Source organism: Myotis myotis, unplaced genomic scaffold, assembly GCF_014108235.1.
Source record: "Myotis myotis isolate mMyoMyo1 unplaced genomic scaffold, mMyoMyo1.p scaffold_m19_p_1, whole genome shotgun sequence".
NCBI classification, from domain to species: domain Eukaryota; kingdom Metazoa; phylum Chordata; class Mammalia; order Chiroptera; family Vespertilionidae; genus Myotis; species Myotis myotis.
Window position 1 is genome coordinate 30,844,310 of NW_023416313.1, and position 25,711 is coordinate 30,870,020.

General features: G+C 37.8%; 1 protein-coding gene across 7 annotated transcripts; it reads left to right on the plus strand.

Moving 5' to 3' along the window:
* OCIAD1 (OCIA domain containing 1) lies at positions 1 to 23,932 on the plus strand. Of its 7 annotated transcripts, none has more exons than XM_036333477.1 (9): positions 1 to 158; positions 2,643 to 2,705; positions 3,369 to 3,449; positions 7,114 to 7,167; positions 12,614 to 12,661; positions 13,430 to 13,565; positions 15,900 to 16,075; positions 20,231 to 20,383; positions 23,424 to 23,932. In XM_036333477.1, the coding sequence occupies exons 2-9, from the start codon at positions 2,648 to 2,650 to the stop codon at positions 23,459 to 23,461; spliced, it is 744 nt and encodes a 247-aa protein (XP_036189370.1). In that variant the 5' UTR covers positions 1 to 158; positions 2,643 to 2,647; the 3' UTR covers positions 23,462 to 23,932. The 7 variants fall into 7 exon arrangements, with proteins under 7 accessions (XP_036189370.1, XP_036189390.1, XP_036189361.1 ...); XM_036333497.1 differs by lacking the exon at positions 1 to 158 and adding an exon at positions 379 to 397; XM_036333468.1 differs by lacking the exon at positions 1 to 158 and adding an exon at positions 404 to 591.
* Positions 23,933 to 25,711: the final 1,779 nt, after the last annotated feature.

Genomic DNA, 25,711 nt, shown 5'->3' on the forward strand with positions numbered 1-25,711 from the left:
TCCTTCACACCGCTGAGCCTAGGCCCTTGGCTCAAAGAATGAAAGGAATTACGTCGTCTAAACACAGAGACATCTACGAAAAGTCGGTAACTCTCGACAAGGGGACTCAAGGGAGTTCCAGAACTTTCCTGCCGGCCGGCCAGTAGAAGATCAGAGCGGTGCGTCACAACAGCCCGAAGCCAAGCCGCGACCCACGACCCAGGAAGTGGGGGGGCGGGGCGGAGCGGGGCTCCCCGCCGGGAGGGCGGCGGGCGCAGCCGCAGTGCAGCTCGTTAGCGCCGCGGCCTGGGGAGCCGGGAGGCGGGCGGGACGCAGGGGGCGCTGACGGACGCAGGCGCATGCGCATATTCCTAGGCTGCTGGCCCTAGACGCCGCGAGGAGGGTGACGTCCTTTCCAGTGCGTGTCCAGTGCTTCCGGGTTACGGTCACTGGAGCCCTTATCTGGGTGACTCTTGGGCTGCCTGGTCGCTGTCCGCTTCCCATCCCCCGCTCCGGTGCGGTCCCGCGCGCCCTCCGTTTTCCGTCTTCTCGGGGCCTCCTGCCTCTGCTCGCCCGGGCTCGCCGCGCCCTAGTCCGTGGCTGTCACCTGAGGTGGGTGCGATGAGGCGGAGAGCCCTGTCCTGCCCCCGCCCCCTCGCCCCCCACCTACCCACTCACCACCTCTGCGCGGCCCGCGGCTCCCCTGCGCCTTCCGCCATTTTCCCGCCTGTGAGGGCGGGCCGATCGCACTGAGGGTCTCGGGCCCCTGAGTCCTGGTGACCGGGGAAGGAGAGGGAGTGTTTTTGGGGGTGTGTGTGCCTGGGACAGATCCAGGGTGAAGGATGTGTGTGTGTTGGGGAGGGGGAGGGGGAGGGGGAGGTTGTTGCTGGTGGAGATGCAGAAAGAGTGGGTGGGGGATGGAGTGCGGGCGTCGATGGTCGCAGGACGACGCGGATATTTTTCTTTTGGAATATAGGAGATGAAAGGGATGTTGTCCAGAGAGGCCTTGGCAGTCTCGTTCCAGGGCCTGGGAAGGATGCTGTTAGAGAAAGACGAGGGCTTCATGTCTCATTTCACAGTCGTCTTAGGATAGGAGTAGCTTATTGGGCAGGCTCCGTCCGTGAACCCATCTCCTTTTCTCCTTTTCGTTAGCGAAGGGGTTGGTTATGTCGTAGACCTCAGTGATGGCCTGTTGACTACGTGAATTATGGAAGGGCCCTAATTTCCCTCCTCAGCATGCATGTGTAAATTGTTTTTAAGGTGGGAATAATCACGCTATGTGAACATTATGTAAAATACGAATTAGCTAATCTGTTGGCCTCTTAAGTCCCCAGGAATGGGTAAAAAAAAAAGTGCATGTTCTTGAAGTGCTATGCATTTTTTATATGTCGTGTTTTTCTAGGTCTCTATTTGGAGAGGGAGGAAAGTTTGGAGGATAGAGAATTTGATGTTAGCTTTACATCCCTGGGAGAAGGATGTGACGTCATTGTTATTCCATTTGGGGGGAGTACTGCTTTGTGGAATACGTGTGTTTCCTGATGATTATATTATCTTTTTGAAATGGAAGTGCAGAAATGACTTGAAATTTTTCCCCTTATATTTTGGGGAATTATTTAAATCTTGGGCAAATATTTCTGAAAGTATCCAAAGCTAGGATAATGTGAAATCAACCAGCTTCAGGAAGAAAAATGTCTGTTGATATCCTTTTATAGCTTAACTAGTGGCCCGGTGCATGAAATTCGTGCATGTTGCGGAGGGAAGGGGTGTCCCTCAGCCCCACCTGCACCCTCTCCAGTCTCGGACATCCCTCTCGCAATCCAGGATCGCTGGCTCCTAACTGCTCATCTGCCTGCCTGCCTGCCTGATTGCCCCTAACCACTCTGCCTACCAGCCTACTCTCCCCCAATTGCCCCCTCCCCACCCCCTGCCGGCCCCCTCCAGCCGACCAGTTTGCCCCCAACTGCCCCCCCCCCCCAGCCAACCTGCTTGCCCCCAACTGCCCCCCCCAGCCAACCTGCTCGCCCTCAACTGCCCCCCCTCCCCAGCTGACCTGCTCGGTCCCCCCCCCCCCTCCCCGCTAGCCTGATTGCCCTTCTAACCACCTCTGCCTCAGCCCTGCCACCATGGCTTTGTCCAGAAGGTCCCCAGTCTAGTTAGCATATTACCCTTTTATTAGTATAGATGATAATATCAGCTGGTAAATACTGTAAATCATATATTTTTCAGTTAAGGATCTTAAGATGAGTATTTGTTTCTAATTAGTTAATAGGTCTGTGATTTTTAAAAAACATTTTTACTGGTTTCAGAGAGGAAGAGAAAGGGGGAGAGAGACAGAAATCAATGATGAGAGGGAATCATTGGTTGGCTACATCCTGCACGTTCCCCACTGGGGATGGAGCTGGAAACCCCGGCATGTGCCCTGACCAGGACTCCAACTGTGACCTGGTTCATAGGTCCATGCGCAACCACTGAGACATGCCGGCCAGGCTGTGATTTTTTTATTTAGGTAACTTTTTATTATGTCAGGTACTTCAGACGTAGTAGTGTTTAGTAAATAGTGTTGATTGGCATGAAGACTAGTAATGTTACTTGATTATATCCTGACTTACTTTGACCTATCTCATTATTGATTCTAATACTTAATATAAATATTTTTGATGCAGGAAAGATGAATGGCAGGGCTGATTTTCGAGAGCCGAATGCTGAAGTTGCAAGACCAATTCCCCGTAACTATCAACTAAGTATTTATTAGAAGCACTTTATATGTAGAGAAATTTTCACTGCCTCAACTACGGTATAGCAGCTGGGCTAACTTTATGGGTGTGTGACCTGTGCAGTCACACAAAGATGGACCCACACTTGAAATTGAAATTCTTAATAATTTGAAAAGATGTTTCATTTTCATTTTGCATTGAACATAGCACTTTATATAGCCAGTTCTAACTAGCAGATTGTATCATTAACTTCTATTTGAAGTCAGAGTTTGTTAAAAGTTTATAACAAGCCTGTTGTTTCATTTTTAAAAAATGGGTGTGTTTTTGTTATGTTTATACCAGCAATTTTCAACCCTTGTGCTGCCAGAATTTTTAGAATATGCAATCCCTGATTATTTAGTCAGGGGCACTGACCTCTTTTCCCTTAAATGAAAAAAATGACAACAGCTAACACAACAACAGCAGCCCAGTGTGAATGAATCAGAAATATACCTTTTTTTTTTGTCAGATCGGCAAAAAATGTATTTTTTGGTGTGTCGCAGAATTTTAGTAATTAGTTTATGTGTGCCACGAGATGAAAAAGGTTGAAAATCACTGGTTTAGACTGAGGTAATTTTTTAAACTTAGTTTTTCCATAGGTATTTTAATGTTTGCTGATTTCTCCTTGGTAAAAAGACATAGGGGCTGATTACATTCCAACAGAGGAAGAAAGAAGAGTCTTCGCAGAATGCAATGATGAAAGCTTCTGGTTCAGATGTAAGTTAAATTTTATAATCAACAAAATTTGACCTTTGGTGATTTCATGTAGAAAAAAATTGTCATGTGCCCTTGGCCGGAATTGAACCCGGGACCCTTCAGTACGCAGGCCGACGCTCTACTCACTGAGCCAAACCGGCTAGCTATTACATTACTTTTGAACAGAACCCTGGTGTTGCTTCACTGGTTATTACAGCCCTTTCAGATAAAGTGATTCTAACAACAACAAAAAAAGCACGATGGAATTTTGAAAAGGGAGGAGTGACCTAAGGAATTAAAGAGGATGTACCTTTTCATCAGTCACCCTGCTATTTATGCTTATAGTGTGTAAGGGAGTTAAGTTTTATGAGACTCAGCCTTTTGCCCTAAAATAGTTTTATGGTGTAGTTAAAACAGCCAATTCATAAAACACTGAGAAAGATTCCTATTGCAAATCAGCAGTAGAAATTTTGAAGAGATAAATGAATTGGAATTAATTTAGTTTAAAAAGGTTTTACTCAACAACAGAGACTTCATAGGCCTTTTAAGTAAATGAAGTAGATGGTAGAGGAGCATTTGGATGAAAGGAATAGTGAGCAAAGGCAGATTCTACAATAACTTGTTCTCTACTAGAGTCTTGAGGTTGCATTGATTGGAGCAAAGGTCTTTTATTGGGGTAGAAAAATAAACATGATACCAATGAGTTAAAGGTTTGATTCATTATGGATTGTAGGTTCTTGGGGCTTATAGGCCAAAGAGATGATATGTAAGTTTTTTAAAGGAAAATTTGTTAGTGTGCAGGTTGAGTATGAAGGATGAGAAGATGTACTTGGCAATAACTCAGGCATATGGTTATTGAGGGAATGTAATTGATTGTAGTGTCATTTGGACTAGGAATGATGGACTGGCAATGAAAGGTTTTTTAAAGAACACATAATAGGATTTTTAAATAGGTTGACTAAGAGGGAATGAAGGAAATACTACAAGATACCCAGCTTAGGAGACTGACTGATGATAACATTATTGATGAAAAGGTATAGTTGAAGGAGCTCTTGCTTGAAGAATGAAACGTTTGGACATTTTGAGTTCATGATACAATATCTGATGATGGAAGATCTGTACGCAGCTAGAGATAGAACAGAGGTGTACATAAGAAATTAGCGTTTGTGGTGTAGGGGCGTTGGTGAATTCACCACGAAATTAAGTGTAGAAATAAAAGCATAAACTGGTAATAGTATCTATCAAGTGGTTAATATTTAGGAATAATGGAATAAATGACAAAGTTTGAGTAGCACATATGGATAAGAGAACCAAGTGGTGGTGAAAGAATGAACAAAAACCAGGAAAGAGCAATTAAGATAATAGGAGTTCTTATAAAATCTTTTGGCTTTTATCCTCAGTTTAATACTCAGAGACTTAGAGAGGTTTCAAGCTAGAAAGAACCTGTGTGAGAATTAGGTGATGATGCACATTTCTAGGTGAGAATAATTGTTTTAAATGCATAGTCATCATGGATCAAAAACTTAAAAAAATATGAGAATAATTTCTCAGAGAACTCATTTGTACTCTAGCAACACATTTTTTTATCTTCAAGGATTGCATAGAATAGATAGAATAAAGTTATCTATTTTCAAGTCTGTAGATAACATAGGATTAAGAAAAAGACAAATCTATTAGACAAATCTATTTGGTTCATTGTAATGTTAGGCAATGACCACATAGATACAGTGGTATCCACATTTAGTTCTAGCTGATAAATTTATGTTGCTGTACATGTTTAACATTTCAGATAATTATAACAGTGCTATGGTAAAATTACATTGAAGGGCCATGATCAATAGGTAGGGTACCCAAGTATGCTTAATTATTTAAAGTAGGACATTTGGTATATGAATAATAGAAGCCTAAATCCGTTTATTAAAGCAGGTTTATCACAAGTTAGATAGAAAACATGTAATAAGGACAGGCTAAGAAACAGCTTGTTGTATATCATATCTGAATTACTGAGAAATTACAACAGCCAAAAAATCAGTGTATTAGTAAGTAGTGATTACTCTTTTTTTTTTTTAGTAGTGATTACTTTTAAAACAGAGATTAACCCTTAGTGTTGCATAACATAACTTCAGACATTGAAAGTGCATAGAACCTTGGCTGTAATTACAGATGATAGGAAATTCAATATGTAATTACCAGGAGATAGACTAATAGTCATGCATTAAGAAATTTTGTAATTTATATTTGTATTTTCACATACGGATATTCTATACAGTATGTAATGTTTGCATATATTAATGTAAACGAATAACGGAACCCACTTTCTTTGGAAAGTGTCATCTTGTGCCTGTGGATCTAAAAAGGGTGTAATACAAGTAGGAATGTGTAGAAAAAGTAATTACTAAGATATGTTTTACAGATTTTTTGAAGTCTGTTAACTACTTTGTCCATCTTGGTTTAAATTTAGACATGTTGATCTAGGGGCCATTCTTTAATTTTATTTCTACTCTGATCTTTTTTTTTTATCCTTACCTGAGAATATTTTCTCCATTGCTTTTTCAGAGAGTGGAAGGGATAGGGGCAGGGGAAAGAGAGAGAGAAACATTGATTGGCTGCTTCCCACGTGGGCCCCTACTAGGGCCAGGGCACAAACCTGAAACCCTGAAACTCATGCCCTTAACTGGAATAGATCCCGAGACTCTTCCGTATGTGGGCTGATGCTCTCCAGCGGTTCTCAACCTGTGGGTCACGAACAATGAAAATACATCCTGCATATCAGATATTTACATTACGATTCATAACAGTAGCAACATTACAGTTATGAAGTAGCAGCGAAAATAATTTTATGGTTGGGAGTCACCACAACATGAGGAACTGTATTAAAGGGTCGCGCGGCATTAGGAAGGTTGAGAACCACTGCAACCACTGAGGACATGGGTCAGGGCTTTACTCTGATTTTAAAGCTTCACCACGAAGGCATTTATTTCCAATTGCTTAAAATTGTGGCCCTATGCACTGACAAAAGAAACAGTTTTATCTGTGCCCAAATATATGTGTAATTTATATAAAAGGGGGTCAGTTTTGATATGTATTGTGTGTTTGGTAGTTCTCAACCTCTGGAATTACTGAAAAGGTGTATGACTTCATATTTGTTTCACACATCATTTATAGATTTTGTGAATGATATTTCTTCTTAAGCCATGATGATATGATGCTCACTAGAGACTCAGCACCTGGGGTTTTTATTGGGGGCTGGTTACAGAGGCCCCCTTGGCCTAGCAGGTACCAAAATTCCAGACTTACAGAAGGAAAACAAGTGTTCAGCACAAACTATTTGTACAACCAGTTTAGACACAGTGAGCCATTTATCATTCAGGTAAAGTTTTATATTAGTGTAGGGAACTGTTTACCAATCATGTTCCGAGACATCGGCCAAGAACTTCTGTAAGTACATCTTCCTGAAATGTTGTTTAATATTTTGTAATGTTTTTCTTATATTAAAAATGCTTCTTTTGTGTTTCCACTGACTATATACAGTACAGCTGTTAAACATGGGAAAAAATCTCTTGAAGATCTTAATTTTACAACATACTTTCTGGATGGTTTTACTGATACACGTTTATCTATCCTAATGAACTCAGATAAAATCTTTTCCTTTTATTATGTTGACAAGTTCTTTTTCCTCTTCTAGCTGTGCCTTTGGCTGCGACAAGTATGTTGATTACTCAAGGATTAATTAGTAAAGGTAAATATTTAAAATTTGAATTTATTTGGCATTTTGAGTATCATGTTTTTATATGGTATTTTCCTGATTTTTAGATAAAGTAAATATGATACTGTATATATAAAGCATTATCTTTGATAAATTTTTACAACGGCAGAAGAGTTATATCTTGATTTGAGAATTTGATAACATCTTGCATTGTAGCAACATTAACAATCTACAAGAGCAAGAAAGTAAATAAAAGCCTATGGATGGGTTACAGGATGGCAGAAAGACAAGCCTGGACTACCTAAGTCATTCACTTTACTGTCACCTAGGAGATTGTTTAAAATGCAAATTCATGGGGCCCCGCCCAGACCTACTGAATCAGACTCTCTGAATTAGGGCCCAGGAATTTGTTTTAACAAACTCCTGGTGATTCTTATGCACTGGTTTAAACATGAATGACTCCCTAAACCAGCTTTGTCTTAAGGTAATAGAGGGATGGGGACACTTTGTTGTTCCAAATTCTACTGGCTTAAATAGGGCAGTGTTATTCATATCTGGAATTGAGTTTAAAATAACTATTAAATGTATCAGTCTGTAATCTTAAAACTAACTACTCATTACATTATTTTGTGAACTATCTCCTTGGAATAAGAAGATATCCTAGAAAAGGGTGGCAACCTTAGGATGAACTCCACATATTCTAAAAACCTGTTCTTTTAATTAGCTGGCTCCTAAAATGTGACTATGATAGGAAAATAGCTTTTTCATATTAGCAGTATGAAGTACTTAGTAGTATTGACACAACTAGTTGAGAAAAGTTGTTTTGGAGGGACATAGGAATTTGAGGGATTAAAATTTTATTTTTGTGTATTTGAGAATCAAGGTCTTTTATTAAAACGACTAGATGCCCAGTGCACGAAATTCTTGCACTCGGGGGTGGGGGACCCCCGGCCTGGCCTGTGCCCTCTTACAGTGCGGGAGCCCCACGATCGATCGCCCCAAGGAGCTAGACCCTGCCCATCCGTCCGGGGCTCCTGGATGGATTGCCCCAAAGAGGTAGGCTGGAGCCGGGGATCCTGCCTCCAAGGCGGGCACGGGCATGTGGGGCTGCGGGAAGCCCGGCAGAAGCCGTGCAGAGTGGCCGCCGGGCTACCACAGCACGTGCGTGGGGCTGTGGGAAGCCCGCTTCCACTGTGCGTACAGCCATCTTGTGATGGCATGATGGCATCATACATGAGGGTGTGGCAACTACTTAGCCTTTTATTAGTAAGGATATTGGGGGTCTTGTTTTCTGGGTGGGTATTATAATAAAAAAGTCAGACCCCCAACCCAAAATTGAAAGAGACTTTAGAAAAGGAATTCAGAATTCAAGACATCTCACATTTTATTAAAATGCCTAATATTTTGTATATGCTTTCATCCATGGTGTCATATTCAGCATAGTCTTAGCTGCTCCTCTCTACTTGTTCCTTTTCTGGCAAACATTTAACCCTTTGCGGTCGTTTGTCTACTCTCAGCCACCAAAGCTTTTTTACCGTTCCGGTCGTATGTCTGCTCTCAGCCACCACAGCAAGGAACCGTACGAATCTTAACTCTATTCATTCATGTATCAGTTCATAATTTCTCTGAAAGCTCTTAAGTGTCTAAGCGACCTTATCACGAACCAAAACATTGCCCCGACAAATCGGAGATAACGAAACAATATAAACAAACGCGGTCGTTCCACACTCGCCATGCAAAACACCGCGGCGAGTCCGTCGCCTTTTGAGAGTGAAGAAATCGACAAGCTTTGGAGATACTTCGCAGAATTTCAAATAAAGCTTTACAAATTACGTTTAACTGTAATTAGGCATTCTCGCTTGTTAAGATATTTTAAAATAATACTCCAAAATGGCAAAAAGAAAGTTACCGAAAGAAGTGTACAGCGAATCTGAAAGTAACGATGAAGAGTTTTATTTTGGCACCTTGAATACTGACTCTGACGTAGAAAGTGGTGACGTTTGTAGTGATTCTACTAGTAGTGACGTAGTTCCAAAAAAGAATTAATAAATCTTGTTTATCCTTCATAATCTTGCATGTTATGTATCACTGCTCTTTCAATGGAAATTAATTCCGACCAGTACGACACCCATGTCCAAATTTAATACAACCGCAAAGGGTTAAACTTGTTCACATTTGTTCTAGCTTGAGAATATACAAAAGAAAAATCTTCCCTTATATTTCTTCCCAACTGCATCCAGCTGTCTTGCATTTGAAGCCAGACTTCAGGAATGAGCACTTCACTTTATACTTCTTTAATCCATTATGGGCTGTGTCATAAACTATGGATATATTCTAACATTTACCAAAACTTTTTTTTTTTTGACTGATAGGTACTATACACTACTTTTGGAAATAGCACTAAAAGACAAATTCATGACCTCTTGATACTTTCATTCTAGTGTGGTTTTCTTCCTTCACTCATGATTTTCTTCAGAGAGCAGTTTTCAGTCTATATGCTGTTACCCAGCATAATGTGACTTCAGGGACCATTTATTGCTCTAAATCTGCAGTATTATCTCTAGTGTAGGAATCTACTTCAGAACCATATTTTGCATTTCTCCACATGGAGGAGAATGTGGGAAATGGACACATTTTCTGATATGGGGTATTTTTTCTTTCTAAAAACTTTAAGCACATTAAAATGATTTCTGCTCAAACTGAACTCATTTCATCCTAAACTCAATTCATTTCCCCACACACCAATTTTTGTTTTCCCCATATCCGAATGACATCACTGTCCAACTAGGAAACTGAGGCATTATCCTTCACTTCTGTCCCTTATCTGCTTGTCCAATAAATGCCCGTTCTAGTCCAGCTCAAATACTCTGTATACTGTCTACCTCTATCTGCACTGTCATTATAGTACAACCATATGTTGCCAACAGTATTGAATTAGCCTTCAACAAGTCTTTTGCCTCTATTCTTTCTACTTCTCCTGAGAAAAGAGGCCATGTCAGGTACCTGTTAGGGCATAGTGCATGCAGTAGATGCTAAATATTTGAGTGAATGAATAGCAACCATCATATTGCATGCTTTTTGTCTTCATTGCCTCTCCTAACTGTAAACTCTATGAGGGTAAAGAGTGTCTTATTTTCTTATGTGTAGTGCCTGTATGTTGTAAGTGGTCAGTAAATGAAGGAAAAACATTTTTGTGTAAATGTAGATATTATTACTGTCCTCATTTTACTTCTCATCTCATTTGTGTAAGTAAAAGAACTGAGGCCAACAGCATAAATGAGTTCCATTTTGTACTTTATATACATGAAATCAGACAATTAAGTATCCTTTAAATTGTGAGATTTATTCAGAGGTATGCTGAAAATGGCTTGTATCTGGAGCTGATTTTTAAATTTTTAGGATTTTGATAAGCTGGTTTTTAAACCATTTGGTAGCTTAAAATTGGTTAGGGTCCAAGTGTTTGCTCTCCACAGAAATCAACCAACATTATAAGTTAGGGCTTTTTATTGGAAGAGCTGGTTTACCAGCATATCCTAGAATTCATCCACATTGTTGCATGTAGCTGTAAATTAATCTCATTTCCATGTAGTTTTCCACAGCAGTTGATCCATCCTTTTGTACATTGACAATTGAGTAGTTTCCAACTTTGATTATTACAAGTAGTTATGCCATGAATATGTCTTTTGGTAGACATTTTGCTTGGTTATAAATTGTGTATATATTCAGATTTAGTAGATATTGCCAAACTTTCCAAACTATTTGAACCAATTTACACTCCCACTACCAATTTATTAATACAATTTTATTAATAAACTCACAATACCTGCTATCTTTGTGTCTTTTATTTTAGCCATGTGGCGAGTGAAAAGTGATATTGATTGCATTGTGGTTTTAATTTAATGAAGTTGAGGACCTTTTCTTTTGTTCATATCCTATTTAAATATATCCTTTTTTGCTGAAACCGGTTTGGCTCCGTGGATAGAGCGTCAGCCTGTGGACTGAAAGGTCCCAGGTTCGATTCCGGTCAAGGGCATGCACCTTGGTTGCGGGCACATCCCCAGTGGGGAGTGTGCAGGAGGCAGTTGATCAATATTTCTAACTCGCTATCTTCTCCCTTCCTCTCTGTAAAAAATCAATAAAATACTTAAAAAAAATAAATAAATATATCCTTTTTTGTGAAGTATCTGTTTAAGTCTGTTGTCTATTTTTCCATTGGATTGTCTTCTTTTTCCTATTGGTTTTGTGAGTTCTCTGTATATTATGGAAATGAGTCTTTTGTCAGATATATGTATTGTGATTATGTCCCCCCACTTTGATTAACTAGTTCTTAATTAAATGTTATCCATTATGTCAGATCTCTACTTTATATGATGAATGATTTTTGTGATCTAAGATCTTTCTCTATTACAAGGACATGAAGAGTCTCTTAGGCTTCTGTAAGCTTTATTTTATCTCCATACTTAAATTTTCAAGTCAGTTGGGATTGTTTTTGAATGTTGTATGAAGTAGACTCAAGGTACATTTTCCCCCTTATGGATATGTAGTTGACTCAGAACTATATTTTGAAAGGACTTTTTTCTTTGTTCACTGCAATGCAGTGTTGCCTTTGTCATAAATCAAGTGACTGCATGTGTGGGTCTGTTTCTGGACTCTTCTGGTTTTGGTCAATTTATCTATTCATACACTTATAACAGACTGTCCTAATTACTATAGTCATAGATCTTGATATCTCCAATTTTGTTGCTCTTCAATATTGCCTTGCTTATTCTTGGCCCTTTGTTTCCACATGATTTTTAGAATAAGGTTTTTAATTTGAGGGGAAATTTTCTTTAATTGGGATTGCATTGAATTTATAGGTGAATTTATGGACACTTGCCATCTTTACAATAGTCTTGGTGCATGAACATGGTGTATTTCTCTATTTAACTGTTATTTCTCAGTAAGTTTTGTTTTCAATGTAGAGATCTTCCATATTTTTTATTAGATTACTCCTGGGTAGTTGATATTTTTTAATACTATAATAAATTATATCTTTTAAACAATGATTTTGTTTGTTTGTTCCTGATATAAAGAAGTAATTTTATGTGTGTGCAGTGACTTTATATCAAGTTATCTTGCCTCTGCTAATACATTGTTGAGTATTTTCAGTTTTCATATTTCTGTTGATACTGAGTTTACTTGGTTCTTTCTTAAATAGCTTTAGACTTCTCTAGGGTTATGGAAAGAGCTAATGCTGTTAGGTAACATTTAAAGAGAATCTGTACTGGTTCTTCCTATTACATTTTTCCCTTATTTCTGTTGATAAATAATAGATCTTATTTTATATTTCATTGCTGAACTTTTATCTCACATTAGAAGAGATCAAATAATGACTAGCAATTTCTGTGTTATTTTCTCAAATACTCTTAGCATAAACTTGTCAATGTCTCTTTCTCCAACAATTAATGTTACTCAGAAATATTTATTCATTTATGTTTAGGGTTCCTTTCAAGTCATCCCAAATATGGTTCCATTCCTAAACTCATATGTAAGTATGAAAACAAGTTTTTTTAGCTTTTAAGAAAATAATGTGTTTATCAAATGTTTTGTCTTACTCATAACAGTTATTTGATTATTTGCTTTTACAAATCAGTTGAAGCTTTTTATTAAATGGGCTACTAGGAATTTATTATGAATCTTTTTATTGTTAACATTAAATATCATGAGTTACTTTAAAGAGGCATTTATAATGTGACAGAAGTATTAATTTAAATTACTTTGTAAAGATATACTATTTGAAAATAAATTCTCAAATACTCTATTAGAGAAGAAAGTTGTTCAGGGATTCTGATTAATCAAGATAAATTATAAAAATTAAGTCTAATTTGAAAAAATAAATCTTTTTAATTTATATTAAAAATGTAAAAAACATAACTTATTTATATTTTATAATATGATTAATAGGAAAGAAGCTAAATTGCTTTTTAAAATTACTTGAGGCTTTTTATGAATCTTCCCAGGTTAGCCTCTATTTTGTATTGGAAATAGACACATTCAACAAGAGCCATATTTAGGTAGCATTTAATAATTCATTATTTTAAAAGATTTGTTGCACCTAATTTTAAAAACAAGCTGAAGAAATTAGCTGGGAAATGATTAGATTTTCATCTGATTTAATGTGATACTTTTATCATTTCAGGAAATCTTAGTCTTTTCACACCAAAGATATACTTAGAATTTTTTTTAATGTACTTTTAGGAAAGATTGTCAAAAAAAGCACATTGAGTTACACTCTTTTTTTTTTTTTACAAATAAGTTGCTTGCATCATGGGATACTTTGCCGGAAAGCTTTCTTATGTGAAAACTTGTCAAGAGAAGTTCAAGCATCTTGAGAATTCCCCTCTTGGAGAAGCTTTACGATCAGGACAGGCTCGACGAGCTTCAATACCTGGGTAGGCCAGATTCTTATCTTTATTAAAGGTTTTTAAATTTAGCCAAAAAATTGTAACTGGATATTGCCATAGTTCAGGCATGAAACATTGCCTAACTGAAGGATCATTGGAAACTTGCCACTTTGTTGCAAGCTAAAGCTAATTAGATTTTGAAAAGTAGTGCTAGCCAGGCCAGTGTTACTCAGTGGTTGAATGTCGACCCATGAACCAAGAGGTCACCAGTTCAATTCCTGGTCAGGGACATGCCTGGGTTGTGGGCTCAATCCCCAGTAGGAAGTGTGTAGGTGGCAGCCGATTGATGTTTCTCTCTCATCTTCTCTCTCATTAATGTTTCTATCTCCCTTCCTCTCTCTAAAATCAATAAAAATATATTGAAAATAAAGGTAGAGTGAGATTTGTCTACCTTTGTTTTATATAGAAAGTTGCATCCTATTGGGAGTGTATATCCCAGAATAAAGGATTTTAATTTGGCAAACACCTTTGGTTACCTATACTTTGAACTTTTCTTTTGAATTCCCAATTTTTATCAATTTCTGCTCAATAAATTTCAAGTTTTTAATCCTTCTGTTGTTTAAAATAGTAGGGAAATTGTGTACGTGAATCTCTTTGTCTGGATATATAGATAAGTAATAAGGCAATTAAGTAGATTTAGTAGATATATTGTCATCATAAGCGGCAAGCAATGTAAACTTGTTAAGAACATTTGCATTATCACTGTAGAGTTTATGTGGACTACTATTGTAGGAGTAACTTCCCAGTTAATGTGGGAAATGGACACATTTTCTGATATGGGGTATTTTTTCTTTCTAAAAACTTTAAGCACATTAAAATGATTTCTGAAGCCTCGTAATTGGAAAACTAAATAAACGTTTTTCTCTCTTGTATATTGAGTGACAATTTTTAAGTTATATAAATAGGTCAGACCATTTTTGTGTGCGTTGGCAGAAAGAAACAGGCTTAATTTTACCATTCTATCTAATAAAAGAGAAACATGGTAATTGGTGTACATCCGCTACCCTTCCCATTGGCTAATCAGCGAGATATGCAAATTAACTGCCAGCCAAGATGGCGGCCGGCAGCCAGGCAGCTTGAAACTAGCATGAGGCTTGCTTGCTTCAGTGACGGAGGAAACCAACGTAACCCCCCTGCCTTGCCAGCCTCTGAGCTTGCAGTTTGAAACATAGTTACAAATATAGAAGCTAAACAAAACCCCAGAAACCTGCTTTCAGCCGCCAGGATCTCAGAGCTGGAGTTGATACAGTGTTTCGATTATAGAACCCAAACAAACCAGATACCTGCTTTCAGCAGCAGAGGCCTCAGAGCTGGAGTCAGAGCTAAAGCTGGCCCAGAATAAAAAAAAAAAAAAAAAAAGGAGCAGTTGGGAGCTTCAGTCACCCGCCAGCCTGAAAACAGCCCTCAGCCCCTCACCCAGGCTGGCCAGGCACCCCAGTGGGGACCCCCACCCTGATCCAGGACACCCTTCAGGGCAAACCAGCTGGCCCCCACCCATGCACCAGGCCTCTATCCTATATAGTAAAAGGGTAATATGCCTCCCAGCACCAGGATCAGCTGAGCCGCGAGGCCTCCTGGCACTGGGATCAGTGTGACAGGGGGGAGCTCCCCAACCCCCTGATCGCCCTGCGGCTCTGTGTGTGACAGGGTGCAGACCCCCAACCCCCCCCCATGGGCCCTGTTCTGTGTGTGACAGTGGGCGGCGCCCCAGCCCCCTGATCGGCCCTACCCTGAGCATGACTGAGGGTGGCATCACAACCTCCCAATCCGCCCTGCTCTGTGCATGACAGGGGGCGGCGCCCCAACTCCCCAATCGGCCCTGATCTGTGTGTGACAGGGTGGAGCCCCCCCCTCCCCCCCATGGGCCCTGTTCTGTGTGTGACAGTGGGCGGCGCCCCAGCCCCCTGATCGGCCCTACCCTGAGCGTGACTGAGGGTGGCATCACAACCTCCCAATCGCCCTGCTCTGTGCATGACGGGGGGCGGTGCCCCAACTCCCCAATCGGCCCTGCTCTGAGCCCGACCAGGGGCTGCACCTAGGGACTGGGCCTGCCCTCTGCCACCGGGAGTGGGCCTAAGCCAGCAGGTCGTTATCTCCTGAGGGGTCCCAGACTGCGAGAGGGCACAGGCCGGGCTGAGGGACCCCCCTTCCCCCCCGAGTGCACAAATTTTTGTGTACCAGGCCTCTAGTTTTAAATAACTGTTAAAATAATATGATTTTTTTTAGAAAATAAGATAACTGATTTTTATATCTACGTACATTTCTTTAAATAAGGTATAAGAATAATTCATGTTTCTTACATAATATGAATTTGTTTTATAGGTACTATTCTCAACAGCCAAGATATGAATCAAATGTGAGTGATCACTCATCTTTTGTGACAGCCCCAGCAGCAGATAACATGGAAAAAGAGAAGTTTCCTCGTTATGAGCCCATTCCATTTAGTTCTTCTATGAACGAATCTACTCCCACTGGTATTACTGATCATATTGCCCAAGGTAGAAACTTCTCTTGAAATGAATTTCAGCATTTAATGGTCCAACGTATGTATAAACTTTATTTGATGACCTTTTCTGCTGGGTATCATCTGTGTGTTCCACCATCAGCCTAAACACAGCATGTTTGTTCATTTGTTCATTTGTTTCTTCATTCAACATTGTTTTGAGGTTCAGTCTGTTAAAAGATACAGAAATATAAAGATAAATTACTAATATGTCCCATTAATGGAAAATATTAAGCTAGGTGGAATATCAAAGAAGTGATAAATTGTGCCTCAGGGAAGCTTTAAAAAGGTTACGTTTATTAGGCTGGTCTTAAAGGCTTTCAGCTTCTTTGTAATGTGAGAAAAATAATAATTACCTGCCTTACAGAACTGTTGTCAAGTGAAAAATCCTTGTGAAAATGCTTTGTGAGGTTTGTGTAAATACTAGCTTTGAAGATTACATAATGTAAGTGCAACAACATCAATTTTGGATTAAGCCCTGGATTTGAATCACGATTCACATTTACTAGCTATGTGACTTTCAGCAAGTGATTGTAATTTTTGATCCCTTCAGTTTCTTGATCTATCAAATAGAGATAATACCTCTTTTAAAGAACATTTGGAATGAGATGAAATAATCAGACGAATGCCTGGCAAGTAATAGGCTCTCATCAAATGTTAATTTCCTTCCTTTTTTCCTTCAGTCTAGTTTGCAGTGAAAGGTGAGGAATTAGAAAATGCAGGTCTGCAATTCCTTGTCTAAAAAGCCTAAAATCCAAAAAGCTTTGAAAACAGAGGTTTTTTAAATAAACAGGTGATAAAGTCTGACGTGAACTCATTTCAAACCCTGAGCTAAACATAAGGTTTATTTATCTTTATCTTAATATTGTTGTTCCTAAATTTCGTTGTAGAAATACTGTTTTCACTCTTTGCTGCTCGGAACTTTTGAATGGATAAATATTAAGTAATACAAGAACTATACTATTTTTCTAAAATCTGAGAATGTCTGAATTTTGAAACATTTCTGACTGCAAGGGTTTGGATAAGAGATTGTGGACCTCTATAGGGTATTCTTTAAAAATACTTGCTTTGAACCAAGTACAGTAAGCCAGTAACTATAGGGAACAAACAAGGTTAAAGGAACATTTGGATTTTTGTTTCCTTTGTTTAAGATGGGAGAGATTTATAGCTATTATATGTAGGTTAAGGGGATGGGGGAATACAGTGGAAAGGGAGAAGTTGATTATAGGTCAAGTGAGGTTCCAGAGGATGCGGAGCGGTTCTAGGTAGGTCAGGATATCAAGTAGCCATTGGCTACATATGGCTGTTTAAATTTATCAAATCAAATTGAAAATCAATTCCTTAGTTGCTTTGACAGCATTTTGGTTGTTCAGTAGCGACATGTGCTAGTGGCTACTATGTTGGACTGCAGATATATCACATTCTTATCATTACAGAAAAGTATATTAGATACCACTGCGTTAGAGCAGGAGTAAAGGGGTATTTTCAGAAGAGACCAGAGAGAATGGAAGTTAATATAATTTAGATTCTTTAGTGGATGAAAGTTGTTGAGAGACTGTTAATCCTCAGCTGCTTTGTTTTTTCCTGAATGGTTGGAAATAAAGACATCCAATTACAGTTGACCCTTGAACAATATTAGGTTTGAACTGTCTGTGCAGGACCATTTACACAAATCTGCCTATAAATCAACCCACACAATTCAAACCCATGTTGTTCAAGGGTCAACTGTAGTCAGAAGGGGCAAGAGGTAGGCAGATTAGAGTGGTTAAAGTCATTTTATCCAAAGGCAGCTATCCTTGTCCCTCATCGCATCTCTCCATTTTTCCCGTTTCTCAAGTTCAAATCCATTCTACTTGTATTCTAGCCTTGTAATTACTTGCATTCTTCCTTTCATTTCCATTAGCAAATTCCATTCCATGTTACATAGTTTCTTTTTCAAATAAAAGCAAACAAAAAGCCCTTTGCTATCGTCCCACAGACCACAGCAAGGCCCCTGTTTTACAATATTTTAGGTTCTCCAGAGCAGTTATTGCTCCGTCTGCTGTTCTGCTTTCTCACCCCCTTCTCTAAGTCTGGATTGCAGCTCTGACTGCTCTCCACATGGACCAGCAGAGCGGCCTCCTTTGCTTGCCCCAGCTGCTGTTCCCCTTACTAAGACACCTCCCCTTTTGGTTAAGCAGAACTACTTGCCACCTTAGTTCTGCTTTCTCTTACCAAGAATTTAAAGTTATTCAATGTAGAGAATTCATAGTAGGAGGTATTCCTTCATAATTATTATGACACTTATTATAGTTAATTACAGTTAGACTTAAATCAGTGCTGTTTTTCATTCTTATTCCTTCCAGCTCTGTATACCTTCAAAGTAGTAAACCATGCTATGCTCCCTGCACCATAGAGGATGTTTTCATTTGACTTTTAATAAGTGTAAAAAATTCTCCCTAACATTCTATCTGATTTATGTTTTCATTATTTGTCACAGAATTATAGAACAATGAAAAAAGTATTAGACCTGGAAGGAACTTTAGGAATAGATTATTTACTTCCATATTTCACAGTTGAGAAAACTAAGATTCAAAGAAGCTTAGTGATTTGCCCAAGGACATTCACTAATTGTTGGCAGAGTAGGAATGAGAAACTAGGGTTTCTGACTACTAATCTAGTATACACTATCTAAATCAGGGGCCCTCAAACTTTTTAAACAGGGGGCCAGTTCACTGTCCTTCAGACCGTTGGAGGGCCAGACTATAGTTTAAAAAAAACTATGAACAAATTCCTATGCACACTGCATATATCTTATTTTGAAGTAAAAAAACAAAACGGGAACAAATACAATATTTGTATTTGCATGTGGCCTGAGGGCCGTAGTTTGAGGACCCCTGATCTAAATGATATTTAAAAATATTATTATGGTGAAGGGAAATGAGTCCAGTAATTACTCATTACTAGTGAAATACAGAGTGCTTTTTAAAACCAATATAAGATTATACTATTTTTTCTTTGCTTTTTTTTTTTTTTAAGAAAATTTTACTTTTCAACAATGGTGTAGTATTATAACTAATAAGGAGAAATTTAAATGTTCTTTGTATCAGTGCACTATACTTTGTATTAAAATAAGTGATTATGGTTGAAAGCATTTAATGTCTAGTTAGATTGCTTTAAAAATTCTGATTATTCAGTGGGACCTTACTATTGAGTTCCAGAATAATACGACTTATCAAAAATTGTTTTTAAAAAATAATCATAATTAAAATGTGTCCAATTTTTATGTCTTATTAAAAATCTCTTTGAAAAATAGTACTTTTGGAGTAGTGTGTCAGATTGTAAGTTGTTGTTCATTGAATGTTGTGTTAGTATTAGTTTTCTTTAGAACTGCTTATATGATCTTTTTTGCTGGTTATACATTTTATAAAGTAATCTTCAATATTTGTTCCTGCCAACCAGTATTAAGAGTAACAACTTCCATACGTTTCAACAGTATTTAACTCTTTGATAGTATGTATTCATACTTTGACTCTTTTGGAGATATAAAGAATAAATGCTGGTTTCCCGGTCGAAATCTAAGTTGTCTTTCATTAGACCTAAGTGAAAATGATGCATACTGTGCTTAACAGGCTATGTTTTATACTTTTCAGTAGCTATTTTCAAGTATTTTTGTTTAAATACAAAGATGGTAAAATAATTTTTAATAATAGCTGGAGTTGTTTGTGTATAGATTGTGGTAATGGGAACATTTAACTATGGAAATACTACCAAATAAAAGCTATACTGGATCAAGTTTTATTCAGTTGTCACTAGTAGGATATATTTCTCTTTATATAAACACTGGATAACTTTGCAGTTTAAAACACTAACATGTTAATGAGTCTTAATTATGCTGGTGTGTATTGTTTTCTGTTCTTCTGGCATGGTTAGTTTTGAATTTCTTGATGTTAATTTTAGATTTTAGAAATAAAAACTTGAAACTGTGAGAGAAGTTGATTTTAGTTTTATAATTACCTTGGGGAAATTATAGTACTTTTGGAATGGTGGTAATTGATCCTTTATTTCACTTTATTCTATTTTTATTATGGGTAAGGAGCATTTATAAAATTTAGTTGCTTTGGATATATTCAACTCTTTATCACCATGTATTAACTGTTTGTTGTTTTAGGACCTGATCCCAGGCTTGAAGAAAGTCCTAAAAGAAAAAGTATTACATATGAGGAATTAAGGAATAAGAACAGAGAGTCATATGAAGTAACTTTAGCACATAAGACTGACCCCTCAGTCAGGCCTATGCAGGAAAGAATACCCAAAAAAGAAGGTATGATAGTTTAGTCTAATCACTGTATTCTGTAGGATCGGATATCGCAGCATTAGTTAAAAACATTAGTCATATTAACGTGATTTAATTCTATAAGCAATTAACCAAAATAATGTTTTTTTAAAAAAGAATAGCTATTTCACAGTTATCATATCTTTCGTTTTTAAGGTATTGTAAAGGCCATTTTGTGTTAGAAAATAATGAAGTCAAAATAGTAGTATGACTTAAGATAGTAAGACTAGTTTTGTAACATCCAATTTGACTGTTTTCCCTTATAAGAAGTCACATTGGAAACCTTTTTTTAAAATGATGCATCTATTACATAAAACCAGATCTGTGACCTAAGGTTGATAATTGGGTTGTAATGCCACTTTTGGCAGAGCCACAGAATCATGATTAATGAAACTAATTTTCTTAGTGAAATTGAAATTGAGTTATATGCTTTACAAAGCAGCTTTAGGACATTTCCAAAGAGGAGTTTGACTTTTTTAAAATAGTACTTTTGCTCTGCAATTAATTACAAGTTTTAAAATCACAGTTTCTTTTTAAAAAAAATTCTGTTCCTGATCAGTTTCTTTTAAGTCATTTTGGAATAGTTATTCATTACCCCAAGTAAATTTTCTGACACAGAAGTTTACTTATAACGGAAGAAGGTATTTTAATTAAGGGTTTGTAGCTATTTTAATACAGAATTTTATGTCTCTTGAGGAAGTTCAGAGAATGTGTCATTGTTTCAAGGTTTCTATTTACTACTTTAAAAATTGAAGGAATAGGTTCTTGGTACCTTTAAAAAAAATTCTTATTGTTGAAAGTATTACATGTGTCTCCTTTTTTCTCCTATTACCCCTTATAGCAGTGATGGCGAACCTTTTGTGCTCGGCGTGTCAGCGTTTTTAAAAACCCTAATTTAACTCTGGTGCCGTGTCACATATAGAAATTTCTTGATATTTGCAACAATAGTAAAACAAAGACTTATATTTTTGATATTTATTTTATATATTTAAATGCCATTTAACAAAGAAAAATCAACCAAAAAAATGAGTGTCATAGGTTTGCCATCACGGCCTTATAGCCTGCCCCCCCCCCCCCCCAACCCTCCCCCTAGGCCTCCACCACCCTATTGTCTGTGTCCATGGGTTATGCATTATGCATACAAGTTCTTTGGTTGATCTCTTCCCACCCACCCAGCCACCCCCTCCCCTTCCCTCTGATATTCCACAAGTTTGTTCTTGGTACTTTCTTGAAAGTCATAGGCCGCAAAGAATATAAAGATACATAAAAATTCTTAGTACTTTTTATTATGATCATTCTCTTAGAGCCAAATTTATTTCTAATTGATAGTGGTTGCTGCATTTAGAATTCTATTTTCGTATTAATGATGGATAATATCTATTATATTATTGCTGTTAAAAATTTAGCTTTAAAATAGACTGATAATTGACATTATTAATGTTTGTCATTAAAAATAAAATGTGTAAACCTTACGCATTCTATAGCCACTACTCTAATATGTAAAGACTTGCTGGTACTTTGTTCTGCTAATTAATTTGAGGATTTAGACCAAGCATGTTAAACTCATGGCCCACGGACCAGATGCCTCGTTTATTTGGCCCATGTTAGCCTTTGAGTTTGACATGCTTGATTTAGACTGTAAGCTCCATGAGGGCAGGCAGTAGTATTTTTCTCAGTTTTGTAATCTTTTATGTCTGCATAGCATAGGACCATATGCTGGTAAATCAGAAATGGAGTGTTTCATTGGGCTTTCTATAGTAATAAAGATTAAGAAAAGGAAATATGGTAGACCTTTGGTATTTGCTAAATTTTGACATTTATGGTTCTGACTGTAAGCAGTCTTTTGAAGTTGTTACTTGACACAACTTTAATATGAAATAATGTTTATAAAAAGAAAGGTGATTTTTGTGTGCTTTATTTGAAGATAAAGTTATGAAATGGTTTTAGTGACTTTCTAGAATGTTCTATTCTAGACTCTAGGCAGAAAATTTGATATTAGTACAGTGTGGATTTGCTGGATCAGAAAGTATTATTTAAATTTTTCAATTTTAGTTTCTGTGGATGACATTTATCTAATTAGAAATTAAGACTGAGAGATTTTAAAAACATAAGCACATTAGTTATCTGTCAGGACCATGATAGCACCACACGTGCAGCTTCTAGAAAACTCTACCTTGTACTAATGAGGGAATAAAGCAAGGGGAAATGGCAGAATATGAGGGAAAAGGGTATATAACGTCTTAGTATAATAATGAAATAGTTTTGACGTCACAGAATCTCTGAAAGAGTCTTGAGGCAGGAGGTTCCTAGTCCGTACTTAGATAACAGCTTCTTTACAATATGACTACTTATAATTTATAGATGAAGGCTATGTAAAAGAGGCTAAAAGGTAAAAGAGTACAGAAGACAGGGGCATGTTTCAAAATATAATTTTATGTAAAATGCAGGAATATTGGAAACTATTTCCTCCTTGCCACCAGTATCATGGCTCATAGGAGAGAAGATTGAATTAATCATAACCTGAATATTTGACCATTTCTACTGCTATATTTTTTGTGAAAAACAAAATTCAATTTTTTAATTATTTTTTTAAATTTCCCAGTAATTTTTTGTATATGCTGTAAATTATACCACACTTACTTAGGTAGTAGGTAAAGTTGTAATGGCACCCAGGCTTTGGACCTATACAGATGTGTTCAAATTTTAGTCCACTTGTTTTTTTAGGCTTGTACCTTGGGCAAGTTACTAATCTGTTTTTTCTCAAAATGGGGCTTGCATCTGTTCAAAATGGGGGTTGTGTTTATAAGGTTGTTAGGAGGATCAAATATTTGTCAAGTTCTCCATACATTGCATTACTATTTATGTCCAACCTCCAGTTCACTAAAGTCTGCCAGCCCCTTTTTAATCCTACTCTCGTGTGTATTTATTAAAATGAGAAACACAACTTTTCACCATAATAGTGAACTTAAAATAATGCCTTTTATGTATTACTATTTGGGATCATCAATTATTTGTGCTCTTTTCCTAGTCAAAGTAAACAAATATGGAGATGCTTGGGAAGAGTGAGACACTGCATCCTTGGACCTATTGAAGGAGTTTCAATATCCAACTTCATCCAGGTGGTCATATCTGCATGCTTGGAGCTCAGCAGCAGTCTTCATAAACACATGTAAAATCCGAACCTGGGCTTTTTGTGGTTTGGCTTATTAAAATAATGTTTCAATAACAAATTTTATTGTTAATATTGTGTGAATCTATATGAATAATGGTATAATACCATGATCGTATACAGTTTGTGAAATTTAAGTTACAGGATAAGGATACTCTTAGAAAACCACCGAGGGATTATAATGCTCTAGAATTAGCATATGTGAAAATAAATATCTGCATGCTGAATTGGGATGGGTGGGGGGGAACAAGCATAATTTTAAGCGTTAAGCTTTACATCAAAAAAATTACTAAAAAGCCTTTTTCCAGTGTTTGCTGTATTCTCTTAATGTTTATGGTAAATAAAATATAAAGGAACATGCATCTTCACTGATTTCATGGTTTTATTGTTTGCGATCTATTTTAAGTACAATTATAAGTGGTGTTTTGTAGGGATAGGAAATAAAGTCATCTCTGAATATTTAATAATATGGTAAATGTGACTCGTGGATTAATCAACTACAGTAAATGGCTCTGCCTAAAAAAGCAGTGGTCATGTTTAAAAACTGCAAATTTCAGGGGAATAAAAATTTGGTATCCTTTTTTTATTATGGTTGTTCCTGGTTTAGGTGAATGGAAAATGAAATTGTGGTTTCATCTACATTCTTATTTATATTACATTTCTATCAGAAACAGTGTTTCTGTTTTGGATGATGCAAATCATCCCAAAATTTGGCTCAATTTATCAGGATTATCACTTAGTAAGTTACATAATGTCTACTATAACCCAGTGTTACTGGGTTGTACACAAACATATTGTATGTCAACTATAATTGAAAAATAAGTTATTTTTTAAAATCTCGGTTTTTCTATGGGTTGGGATTTAAGGGTTTCAGTTGAATGATTTGGTTCTTGGTCTCAGATTTGCAGTCAGATGCTGGATGGAACTGAAACAGCAGGGAGCTAGAGCAGCTGGGGCCTGGCAGGGCATCAGCTCTCTTATTTCCAGGGCCTTGCCATGTTTCTTTCCATGGATTAGTGTAGGCTCCTCACAACAGTGTGCTCACAGCAGTCAGACTGTATGTGACTACTTAGGGCTCTAGCATGAGTGTTCCAGTTAGTATGTTAAAAGCCCCATTGCCATTTATTTACAGCCCAGACTCTGAAGTCAGTAGTATTTCTGCACAAGCCTTCCTATCAAAGTGCAGGAAGGAAAGACTCCCACCCTCCTCACATTTTTAAAATAACGTGGGATGGAACATTTTGCAATAATTCACATCCTTCCCACATGCATAGTCAACTCACAGCTTTTCCCAGGAACTCTAATTTGAATCCCATTACATCAGCTCAAAATCTAGGAGTTTATCATCTACTCAGGTTCAGGTATGCATGAGGCACTTGGGTAAAAATCTGAAGACCTAGGAACTTAGGTCCTGGCCAGTGTGGCTCAGTTGAGTGTAGTCCCATGCACCGAAAGGTTGCCAGTTTGATTCCCAGTCAGGGCATATACCCAGGTTGCGGATTTGATCCCCAGTGGGGTGCATGCAGGAAGAAGGCAACCCATCAGTATTTCTCTCATCAGTGTTTCTCCCTCTCCCTGTCCAAAATCAATAAAAACATTAAAAACACACCTGTGAACTTAAAAGAGGTTCTCTGCCCTGTTCAACCTGAATATCAACCCAAATACCTGTTAGCCATATTACTATTCTAGACATCCCTTGTTAAAAAAAAAAAGAAGAAGAAAAGGTACATGCCAGTCGCCTGGCCAAGCAATTCTGAAGCAGAGCCAGCTCATGTTGCCAGTTCTTTGACTAGAGCTCAACCATATTCCCCAGGGGCTTGTCATGGCTGTGGTCCTACCTTTCCCATAAAGTAGGAAGCTCATGCTTGCCGCTGACTAGTTTTCTTAGCCTGCCCATTGAAACCGAGGACCCCAAGGCCTGTTTATACTACCCCTGTCCCAACTGGTGTATTTTTTAAATCTGTGGAGTTCTCAAATATCAATTGAAAATCCATTTCACAAAAGCCACCCATGTCTCCTGGAAGCAGTCCCTTTTTATTTTGGGTTCCCTGTGAAGCTTTGGCAGGTCCACGTGGTTATTCCTAGGACACGTAGAGGGTCACCTGTGTGTCTGAACTGTCCTGTGGTGCGCTGCCATCCTTCTGAGG

What these genes read in the sequence shown, in the direction of transcription:
- OCIAD1 (XM_036333477.1), top strand. Translation starts at nt 2,648, where the DNA reads ATGAATGGCAGGGCTGATTTTCGAGAGCCGAATGCTGAAGTTGCAAGA. An exon ending in TCAAGGATTAATTAGTAAAG is followed by an intron (nt 7,168 to 12,613) that starts GTAAATATTTAA and finishes ATTTATGTTTAG; the next exon opens with GGTTCCTTTCAAGTCATCCC. An exon ending in AAGAATACCCAAAAAAGAAG is followed by an intron (nt 20,384 to 23,423) that starts GTATGATAGTTT and finishes CTCTTTTCCTAG; the next exon opens with TCAAAGTAAACAAATATGGA.